General features: G+C 42.7%; 1 protein-coding gene across 2 annotated transcripts in view; it reads right to left on the bottom strand.

Annotated features, from left to right (window-relative positions):
- Positions 1-590: 590 nt before the first annotated feature.
- Positions 591-11,659, bottom strand: part of LOC127916671 (phospholipid phosphatase-related protein type 5-like) — a 138,924-nt gene continuing 127,855 nt past the window's right edge. For both annotated transcript variants that reach the window (XM_052499164.1, XM_052499168.1), the window contains exons 5-6: positions 8,037-8,150; positions 591-1,596 (exon numbers count right to left, since the gene is read on the bottom strand). In XM_052499164.1, the coding sequence (XP_052355124.1) occupies positions 1,567-1,596; positions 8,037-8,150 (144 nt within the window). In that variant the 3' untranslated portion in view covers positions 591-1,566. The remainder of the gene's footprint in view (positions 1,597-8,036; positions 8,151-11,659) is intronic.

Here is an 11,659-nt window from a genome sequence, read left to right as displayed (position 1 = left end):
GCCTGTAGCTCAGGACCTGAAGCAAGGATATGCATATTATTGATACCATTTGCAAGGAAACTCTTTTTTGAATTTTTGTGGAAATGTGAAATGAATGTAGGAGAATAGAACACATTCGATCTGATTAAAGATCATGTTTTTTTTCATCATCTTTGAAAAGCCAAAAAAAGGCCACAATGATTATTCCAGGTTAGGCGCAATTTAGATTTTGGCCACTAGACGGCATCAGTGAATGCGCACAGTTTTACACTGATCCAATGAACCATTGCATTTCTGTTCAAAATATTGTATCAAGTCTGCCCAAATGTGCCTAATTGGTTTATTGATACATGTTTATTGATACATAACTGTGCCACTCTCCTCAAACAATAGCATGGTATTCTTTTCACTGTAATAGCTACTGTAAATTGGACAGTGCAGTTTAAGCTTTCTGCCCATGTCAGATATTTCTATGTCCTGGGAAATGTTGTTTTTACTTACAATGTCATGCTAATCACATTAGCACAAATTAGCTCAGCCGTTCCGCGGGGGGCACCGATCCTGTAGAGTGTATCATGGTATAGCTATCTCTTGATAGAACATAGCCATGTGTTGCCTAGATGTTTAACATGGTATAGCTATCTCATGATAGCAAAACAATCAAGTACTAATAGTCAATTGATAAAATAAACAACACGTGGACAGTAATTTTTGTGAACAAACACACACAGTACACACAATACACACAGTACATACAGTACACAACCATAAGAAAATAGACAGCAATGTTTGGCAAAAGGAAATTAAAGTATGTATACATTATATACAGCTATATTTTTTCATAATTTGAATATAATAACACTAAACAGTTAAGTCTTGCAACGCACACGTTAGCAGATTTGACTAATCCTGAATTTACATGTATATTTTTCAAGCAGCAGCAGTATGGGTGGCCATCTTGCCTGCGGTTTTTGACTCGAGTTTGATTTTAAAGTGCTGGTGTGTGTCGCTATGTCCTTTGTGACAGTTAAGTGCATTAGTGAGCATTACAAAAATATTGTTTTCAAGGTGAAACATAACAGAGACATTGATCATTTGCTCTGTTCTTCTCTACTGATGGAAAAGACACAAAATGATAATTTAGAAGTGATGAATAAGAACCCATTTGACCAACATTGTGGGAAAATGGATGAATCACCTCTCTGCTTCAGTAGGTAGAGGCATCTGGGTCACAGCAGGTCATGTTGTGTAAAGAAGAGTTGAGTCAATTCAAGTTGATTCCAGTTGATTTTCTTCATTGGGGGATTTTAGTCCCAAAATAGATTAAATAAATGGAGAAACCCAGTAAGGCCTTTCCCATCATACTTTTGAGGAGTTTTCCCTGACTGCTGTATAGGCCATGATACAGGGACTTAACAGACAATAACACTAACAGACCTAATACAGTAGCCATGCATAATGAGTTAGCGTTGCAACTTGACTATTTCATTTTGTTTTTTGATTGGACGGTGAAGAGCTATTTCGATTTTTGATTGGACGGTGAAGTGCGTGGATGTCCAATGGGTTTGCCAAACAGCCGATTCAGCGTCATGTGACCTCAGCGAAGGCGATGTGATTCTAAAAAAAAAAGGAGAGAAAATATCAATATAAAGACAAGTTACAGAAATAAAAAAGTTACTTTAGTTTTTTTCTCTGAAGAAATAAATAAAGCTTTTTGAAATTAAGAAATGTAAATCATTACGAAGCTGAAAGACACCTGATCTAGATTATTGTTGGTTTATTCTAGTCTATTCTTAGCCCACGTTTCTTCCCAATGCCGACACTGGCAACAATATGGACGTTTATTTCCTGGTTCTTTCATAAAAAATAAAAAACGTAACGCGTTGTGATAGATGATTCTTCTGTTGCTTGACGATAACTTCCTCCCTGCCTACGAGCAGGGAGGAAGTTATCGTCAATGAAGACCAAGGGCTGCCGTTCAGCATGCCTACGAGCAGGGAGGGTGTGAATAGGTGAGTGAATGGGGGGTAAATGTGGGGGTGAATAGGGGATAAATAGGGGGGAGTGAATGGGGAATAAATGGGGGTGAATGGGGAATAAATTAACAGGTGAGTTAATAGAGGAGGAATGGGGTGAATAGGGGATAAATGGGGGGTGAATGGGGAATAAATGGGGGTGAATGGGGAATAAATTAACAGGTGAGTTAATAGAGGAGGAATGGGGTGAATAGGGGATAAATGGGGGTGAATGGGGAATAAATGGGGGGGTGAATGGGGGGTGAATAGAGGATACATGGGGGGTGAATAAGGGGTGAATGGGGGGTTAATATGGGAGAATGGGGGTGAATGGGAGGATTAATAGGGGTGAATGGGTGGGAATGAGGGGGTGAATAGAGGATACATGGGTGGGTGAATAAGGTGTGAATGGGGGTTAATAGGGGTGAATAGGGTGGGTGAATGGGTGGGAATGATGGGGTTAATAGGGGTGAATAGGGTGGGTGAATGGGTGGGAATGATGGGGTTAATAGGGGTGAATGGGTGGGAATGATGGGGGTAATAGGGGTTCAATAGGGTGGGTGAATGGGGGGTTCATAGGGTGGGTGAATGGGGGGTGTGCGGAGTGTACTCTAGCTATATGCTACCTTGATATTCTAGATCAACTGTCATTTAACCGTGTCTCCGTGTCAGATGCAGGATTCATATGGCATTCAAAAAGCATTCTTAATCACTTTACACAACAACACTTACAATGAACAAGGTTTTAGGAATTCTTCATTAAACCCTGAAATGTTGTATTTGTTTCAAATATGACTGAAGACCGATGCAGTTATTTGTTTCAGTGTTGCTGGGTGAAGAAAGATGGTGGACTGAGAGGAGGGAGTCACCCCACCACAGCCTGACTGATGTCGTACAAGAGGTTGGTAATGGCTCACATCTAAGGTTAATAAACACAAACACATTGAACATCTCTTGGCCTCTAAACATGGCCAACCAGCCACTGATGCAGAACTTTGGAACATCTACACTTTAAAAAGTATAATAAACCCATGTATTATAGCCTACAACCATAACATTAAATCCATTATTTATTTTAGACAGGTCTAAAGAAACATGATATGAAGAAAATGTAGTCTATTTCATTGGAACAGAACAGCATACTCTGAGTTGTCCTTATGTCAGGTATCGATCTGGCTATGCCATATGGCTGTGGGCTACACTAGTTCATTTAGTTGTCCTTATGTTAGGTCCTGTCCTTATGTTAGGTCCTGTCCTTATGTTAGGTCCTGATCTGGCTATGCCATATGGCTGTGGGCTACACTAGTTCATTTAGCAGACAAGATTTGCTTAGAATTCCGTGGCATTATTTTATAGTATGAATTACTACAATTGAACATCGCCGAATAAAATAGGATACTTTCTACAAACTATTTGAGGAAGTGCGTACGTGAAACAGGTCCTACTGTATGCTTCATTTAGAACTATTTATGCAACTTGTCACGACTTCTACCGGAGGTAACTCCTCTCCCTGTTCAGGCGGCGCTCGGCGCTTGGCGTCACCGGTCTACTAGTCGCTACCGATCCCTTTTTCTTTTTCTGGTGTTTTGTCTGTGTTCCTTTTCACACCTGGTTTTCAATTGCTTTGATTTCTGTGGGTATATAGGGCACCTGTTACCTGCCGTAATTCGTGCAGGATTAGACTTGTGTGTATTAGCGTTCAGTATTCTATGCTGTTTATTGTTTTCGCATTGACATCTGTGTAGATAGTGTCGGAACTGTGGTTGTTCCTCCGTGTACTGACACGAGTTTACATTCCTTCGAGCGCGTTGTTTGGACATTCTGGGCCAATTTTGTATTGGTGGACTATGTGTACAGATCTCTACATTAAACACGCTTCTCAAAGAAAATCCCTGCTCTCCTGCGCCTGACTCCTCCACCTCTCACCGAGACACACTTTATCACACAACTTTAGTTGTTTATTCAAACATTGGGCTATATGTTTTGATTTTTAATACATTCTAAGGCTGCATGGTGTGGCTAGTTTGAAAAAAAAACGCATGATAGGCATGAGCACTACTTAGATTTATTTTGAGAAGGCTGCACACACACTGCACACACTTCATCAGTCTCTCATTCACAATTTGACAAGCACTTGATAACACCCAGAATATCCCCGGCATCCCATTTGTGTGCCCGTAACGCCCCCTAGAAAAATACACGTATTTTGTGGCCAGTGTCCGTTGTGCCCTTTGAGCTGAATATAATCATTATAATTCCTTGCTCCCGTCTGCATGCTCAGAAGTACCTCTCACTCACATGGCTCTCTCAGATCTCTCATTTCTTATTAGCCAATGCCTGTCATGTGATCGGGTCCTTCTCACAGGCTACAAGTGAAGACAGACGCATCAGGGCGTGCGTCCTTATCGAATTCCCGAGGCACATATTGAAGATGTTAGAAGAACTGTCCATATTTGCACTAGCCTATGTTAATCTACTCTTCCCCCATAGTAGAAAAGTTTACCTATTCTATTCCAAACATAGTCTGGGACAGTTGTGGGACGCGATAGATCCCAAATTAATACAACCACTATCATCAAGAAACCTTTCAAAATCAATGAGGCTGATGCAACAGATCACAACTTTTAGCTTAACATTCTGATCAACAATTAGGCTATTTATTCACATTATAAGCGCTGCAATGCACACACGTACATGTCGTCTATGCACTTAAATAGTGAAAGGAGGTCGCTTTTCCTAAGGTTCATTTTAATGCCAGCCAGGTAGCCTATTACTCTTGTTGTAAAGAGAAGCAATGTGCTTAATAATAGGAAAGTAGATACATAAATATAGTAGGCCTAGCCCACAGAAAGCTGATGGGATCCTCCTCTTTTTAATAGAGGCCATCACCCTGATCTTTCTCGCAATCATTTCATCGCCTATAGAAATGTTGCGCAACATGAGCTCATGGGCTCTCATGAAGTGATTGATGAGATTTTCAAAAACATTTGCATTGATGTCAGACTGATTAGAGGGACAATAGAGTGCTGAGTACCACCACTAATGACCATCAGCAGCATAAGAGCTTGGAGAAGCCTTGTTACCGTGACTAAATGGTCACGTTGGAATTGACTGTGGTCATGGCTCATGACCGCCGGTGTGGCGATAATGTGGTCACGGTAACAAGCTTAGTCACATCACATAATTCATAGCACCGCTCACTAACTAGTCGCTATATAACGGTATGATAAATGTTCTTGAGACATTGAGAACGCTGAGTAACTAACTACTACCTCACTACTAGTAGATATTGACAATGTTGAGTAACTAACTACTACCTCACTACTGTAAACATTGAGAACGATGAGTAACTAACTACTACCTCACTACAGTAGACATTGACAATGTTGAGTAACTAACTACTACCTCACTACTAGTAGATATGGACAATGTTGAGTAATTAACTACTACCTCACTACAGTAGACATTGAGAACAATGAGTAACTAGCTACTACCTCACTACAGTAAAACAGCTCTGAAGAGCTCGATGCAGTGGGAGAACATGACCCACAGGTCAATATTGTGGTTGTCAGGAAGGGTTTATAATACATTTTCACCAACCACAGTAAGACCACAACCACAGTAAGACCACAACCACAGTAAGACCACAACCACAGTAAGATAACTATGCGAGTGAGTCACTGGTAGAGAAAGACACAGTATTGTCAGGGTCAGTGCTCTGCTTCCACACAACACAGCCTCATGGAAACTGGGGGATACCATGTTTTGTTTAATGCATTATTTTATGCCAGTACACTCTTCCAATTGGCTGGTTTTCACCAAAAAAGTATAGAATTCAGAGAATATATTGATGTGGTGTATTGGTGGTGCATCTTAATATAGTGCTGAGTTTATTCATTACATTAGTAGAAAAGAGTGGGAGTAAATTGAGCCATTTTTACATTCCGTCAAGGGAAATATATAATATATCTCTCTGATATATTATATACATACAATACATATATACATACAGTGGGGGCAAAACAGTATTTAGTCAGCCACCAATTGTGCAAGTTCTCCCACTTAAAAAGATGAGAGAGGCCTGTAATTTTCATCATAGGTACACTTCAACTATGACAGACAAAATGAGAGAAAAAAATAGAGAAAATCACATTGTAGGAATTTTTATGAATTTATTTGCAAATGATGGTGTAATATTTACATGAATTCAGTGTAGTGTGTTTCGACAGGGTGTAGGGTGTTTCTATAGGGTGTAATGTGTTTCTACAGAGTGTAGTGTGTTTCTACAGGATGTAGGGTGTTTCTACAGGGTGTAGGGTGTTTCTACAGGGTGTAGTGTGTAGGGTGTTTCTACAGAGTGTAGTGTGTAGGGTGTTTCTACAGAGTGTAGGGTGTTTCTACAGGGTGTAGTGTGTTTCTATAGGGTGTAGTGTGTTTCTACAGGGTGTAGGGTGTTTCTACAGGGTGTAGGGTGTTTCTATAGGGTGTAGGGTGTTTCTATAGGGTGTAGTGTGTTTCTACAGAGTGTAGTGTGTTTCTACAGAGTGTAGTATGTTTCTACAGAGTGTAGGGTGTTTCTACAGGGTGTAGGGTGTTTCTACAGGGTGTAGTGTGTTTCTACAGGGTGTAGTGTGTTTCTACAGAGTGTAGTATGTTTCTACAGAGTGTAGGGTGTTTCTACAGGGTGTAGTGTGTTTCTACAGAGTGTAGTGTGTTTCTACAGAGTGTAGGGTGTTTCTACAGGGTGTAGTGTGTTTCTACAGGGTGTAGTGTGTTTCTACAGAGTGTAGGGTGTTTCTACAGGGTGTAGGGTGTTTCTACAGGGTGTAGTGTGTTTCTACAGGGTGTAGTGTGTTTCTACAGAGTGTAGTGTGTAGGGTGTTTCTACAGAGTGTAGGGTGTTTCTACGGGGTGTAGTGTGTTTCTACAGGGTGTAGTGTGTTTCTATAGGGTGTAGTGTGTTTCTACAGGGTGTATGTAGGGTGTTTCTACAGGGTGTAGTGTGTGTTTCTACAGGGTGTAGTGTGTTTCTATAGGGTGTAGTGTTTCTATAGGGTGTAGGGTGTTTCTACAGGGTGTAGGTGTTTCTACAGGGTGTAGGGTGTAGTGTGTTTCTACAGGGTGTAGGGTGTTTCTACAGGGTGTAGGGTGTTTCTACAGGGTGTAGTGTGTTTCTACAGGGTGTAGGGTGTTTCTACAGGGTGTAGGGTGTTTCTACAGGGTGTAGTGTGTTTCTACAGGGTGTAGGGTGTTTCTACAGGATGTAGGGTGTTTCTACAGGGTGTAGGGTGTTTCTACAGGGTGTAGGGTGTTTCTACAGGGTGTAGGGTGTTTCTACAGGGTGTAGGGTGTTTCTACAGGGTGTAGTGTGTTTCTACAGGGTGTAGGGTGTTTCTACAGGGCGTAGTGTGTTTCTACAGGGTGTAGTGTGTAGGGTATTTCTACAGGGTGTGGGGTGTTTCTACAGGGTGTAGGGTGTTTCTACAGGGTGTAGGGTGTAGTGTGTTTCTACAGGGTGTGGGGTGTTTCTACAGGGTGTAGGGTGTTTCTACAGGGTGTAGTGTGTTTCTACAGGGTGTAGTGTGTAGGGTGTTTCTACAGGGTGTAGGGTGTAGTGTGTTTCTACAGGGTGTGGGGTGTTTCTACAGGGTGTATGGAGGGTGTTTCTACAGGGTGTAGGGTGTTTCTACAGGGTGTAGTGTGTTTCTACAGGGTGTAGGTTGTTTCTACAGGGTGTAGGGTGTTTCTACAGGGTGTAGTGTGTTTCTACAGGGTGTAGGGTGTTTCTACAGGGTGTAGTGTGTTTCTACAGGGTGTAGTGTGTTTCTACAGGGTGTAGGGTGTTTCTACAGGGTGTAGGGTGTTTCTACAGGGTGTAGGGTGTTTCTACAGGGTGTAGGGTATTTCTACTACAGGGTGTAGGGTGTTTCTACACGGTGTAGTGTGTAGGGTGTTTCTACAGGGTGTAGGGTGTTTCTACACGGTGTAGTGTGTAGGGTGTTTCTACAGGGTGTAGGGTCGAGTAGGGAAAAGTGTAGACACCTGCAAAGTGATGTACTTCTCCAGTGGGCTCTCCACTCTAGACATGTTCTCCTGTGGGGGGTCTTCACCACTCAGCAACAGCTTGCCTTTGAAGTTATGCACCACACACACCACCTAGAACACACAGTAGGGAGAGACAGGAGTTAAACACTACACCACCTAGAACACACAGCAGAGAGAGACAGGAGATATACACCACCTAGAACACACAGCAGAGAGAGACAGGAGATATACACTATCTAGAACACACAGCAGAGAGAGACAGGAGATATACACCACACCACCTAGAACACACAGCAGAGAGAGACAGGAGATATACACTATCTAGAACACACAGCAGAGAGAGACAGGAGATATACACTATCTAGAACACACAGCAGAGAGAGACAGGAGATATACACCATCTAGAACACACAGCAGAGAGAGACGGGAGATATACACCATCTGGAACACACAGCAGAGAGAGACGGGAGATATACACCAATTTACAACAACAAATATGAAGGCTTTTTATGACCACCGTACGACCAGCTGGTAATAATTGTGACCTCTATCTGACCAGCTGGTCGTAATTGTGCCCTCTATCTGACCAGCTGGTAATAATTGTGACCTCTATCTGACCAGCTGGTAATAATTGTGCCCTCTATCTGACCAGCTGGTAATAATTGTGCCCTCTATCTGACCAGCTGGTAATAATTGTGCCCTCTATCTGACCAGCTGGTAATAATTGTGCCCTCTATCTGACCAGCTGGTAATAATTGTGACCTCTATCTGACCAGTTGGTAATAATTGTGCCCTCTATCTGACCAGCTGGTAATAATTGTGACAATTATATGATGTCCTATATTACTTAGCCTACTGGTCGTAGTTAAGACCTCATCCTAACCTGGTAATGACCAGCTGAATACAGCATATTACCTACAGACAATAGAAGTTGGATACAGAAAACATTGTTCGTGGCATTTCTATCTGTTTCCATAGCAACTTTTTAAAGTTTAAATCAGCTAAATACGTCTTACATTTAAAATAGATCAAGCAATGACAAATAGATCAAGCATAGGGGCGGCAGGGTAGCCTAGTGGTTAGAGCGTTGGACTAGTAACTGGAAGGTTGCAAGTTCAAACCCCGAGCTGACAAGGTACAAATCTGTCGTTTTGCCCCTGAACAGGAAGTTAACCCGCTGTTCCTAGGCCGTCATTGAAAATAAGAATTTGTTCTTAACTGACTTGCCTAGTTAAATAAAGGTAAAAAAATAAAAAAAATAAAAAATCTACATCACACTGTTTTGCATATCTGATTATACAGTAATTATATCACAATTCACCCACAGACACAGAAAGACTGGGACACAGAAAGACTGGGACACAGAACAAATACAGGCAGATTTATTTTATTTGATTAATGATTAAAAAGAGTGGTGGGAGGGGTCAGATCCTCATCAAGGCCCTCTGAACACAGAGGGGGCGATCCCGGAGCGTAGTGGACATCTTGAAGAGTGGGAGGAGTCAGATCCTCATCGAGGACCTCTGAACACAGAGGGGGCGATCCCGGAGCGTAGTGGACATCTTGAAGAGTGGGAGGAGTCAGATCCTCATCAAGGACCTCTGAACACAGAGGGGGCGATCCCGGAGCGTATTGGCCATCTTGAAGAGTGGGAGGAGTCAGATCCTCATCAAGGACCTCTGAACACAGAGGGGGCGATCCCGGAGCGTAGTGGCCATCTTGAAGAGTGGGAGGGGTCAGATCCTCATCAAGGACCTCTGAACACAGAGGGGGCGATCCCGGAGCGTAGTGGCCATCTTGAAGAGTGGGAGGAGTCAGATCCTCATCAAGGACCTCTGAACACAGAGGGGGCGATCCCGGAGCGTATTGGCCATCTTGAAGAGTGGGAGGAGTCAGATCCTCATCAAGGACCTCTGAACACAGAGGGGGCGATCCCGGAGCGTAGTGGCCATCTTGAAGAGTGGGAGGAGTCAGATCCTCATCAAGGACCTCTGAACACAGAGGGGGCGATCCGGAGCGTAGTGGCCATCTTGAAGAGTGGGAGGGTCAGATCTGCAATGAAGAGAATCAGCAAACTTTAGCAATTAGAGATTTTAAAAGATAACTAGATAACTAGTACAGGACATTCCTGAAGAAACTTTGTGGACTCAAAGCATTTCCATGGAACTAGTTGACGAACCACCGTGGGTTGTCAGCGGCATATTTTAGGACTTTCCAGAGGGTCCGCAACACATCCATCTCCTGAGTGTCCTGGCTTTTCATGACACTTACTGTACAGAAAATAAATGAGCGATTGTCATAATGTGGGCGTGCAGGACACGACTGAACAGTAACTTTACACAGTATCTTCAGTCAGAATCTAAGAGGGTTCTTCGGCTGTCCCCATAGGAGAACCCTTTTTGTTCCAGGTAGAACACTTTTTGGTTCCAGGGAGAACCCTTTTTTGGTTCCAGGTAGAACACTTTTAGGTTCCAGGTAAAACACTTTTAGGTTCCAGGGAGAACCCTTTTTGGTTCCAGGTCGAACACTTTTTGGTTCCAGGTAGAACACTTTTTGGTTCCAGGGAGAACCGTTTTTGGTTCCAGGTCTAACACTTTTTGGTTCCAGGTAGAACACTTTTGGTTCCAGGTAGAACACTTTTGGTTCCAGGGAGAACCCTTTTTGGTTCCAGGTAAAACACTTTTAGGTTCAAAGTACACTGAGTATACTAAAAACCTGCTCTTTCCATGACATAGACGGACCAGGTGAATCCAGGTGAAAGCTATGATCTCTTATTGATGTCACTTGTTAAATCACTTCAATCAGTGTAGATGAAAGGGAGGAGACAGGTTAAAGAATGATTTTAAGCCTTGAGACATGTATTGTGGATGTGTGCCATTCAGAGGTGAATGGGCAAGACAAATGATTGAAAGTGCCTTTGAATGGGGTATGGTAGTACGTGCCAGGCGCACGGTTTGTGTCAGAACTGCAGCGCTGCTGAGTTTTTCACACTCAACAGTTTCCTGTGTGTATCAGAATGGTCCACCACCCAAAGGACAACAAAAGGACAACCAGGCAACTTGGCAAAACTGTGGGACACATTGGGTCAACATGGGCCAGCATCCCTGTAGAACTCTTTCGATACCTTGTAGGATTCATGCCTGACAAATTCAGGCTGTTCACAGGGCAAAGGGGGTGCAACTCAATATTAGGATTGTGTTAATATTTGGTATACTCAGTGTAGATCCCTCTGTGGAAAGGATTCTACATGGAACCCAAAATAGTTATACCTGGAACCAAGAAGAAATTCTAAACATTTTTTTCAAATGGTTCTCCTATGGGTACCAGCCGATAAACGCTTTAGGTTCTAGATAGCAGGCATTTTAAGATAAGGCAGTCATGGGCAGCTGAATAGCATGTCTCCTGGGAATCCAGTCTCAGTGAGACCTGATGCAGAGAGAAAAAGTGTAATGATCATCAGCATAGCTAGTACAAACCTAGCTCTTACCAACCTATCTCTTACCAACCTAGCTCCTATCAACCTCTCTTACCAACCTATCTCTTACCAACCTAGCTCTTACCAACCTAGCTCTTATCAACCTAGCTCTTACCAACCTAGCTCTTACCAACCTAGCTCTTAC

Source organism: Oncorhynchus keta, chromosome 4 (genome assembly GCF_023373465.1).
Source record: "Oncorhynchus keta strain PuntledgeMale-10-30-2019 chromosome 4, Oket_V2, whole genome shotgun sequence".
Classification (NCBI taxonomy): domain Eukaryota; kingdom Metazoa; phylum Chordata; class Actinopteri; order Salmoniformes; family Salmonidae; genus Oncorhynchus; species Oncorhynchus keta.
Note: the sequence above shows the minus strand (reverse complement) of the source record. Positions and strands in the feature narration are given on the sequence as shown.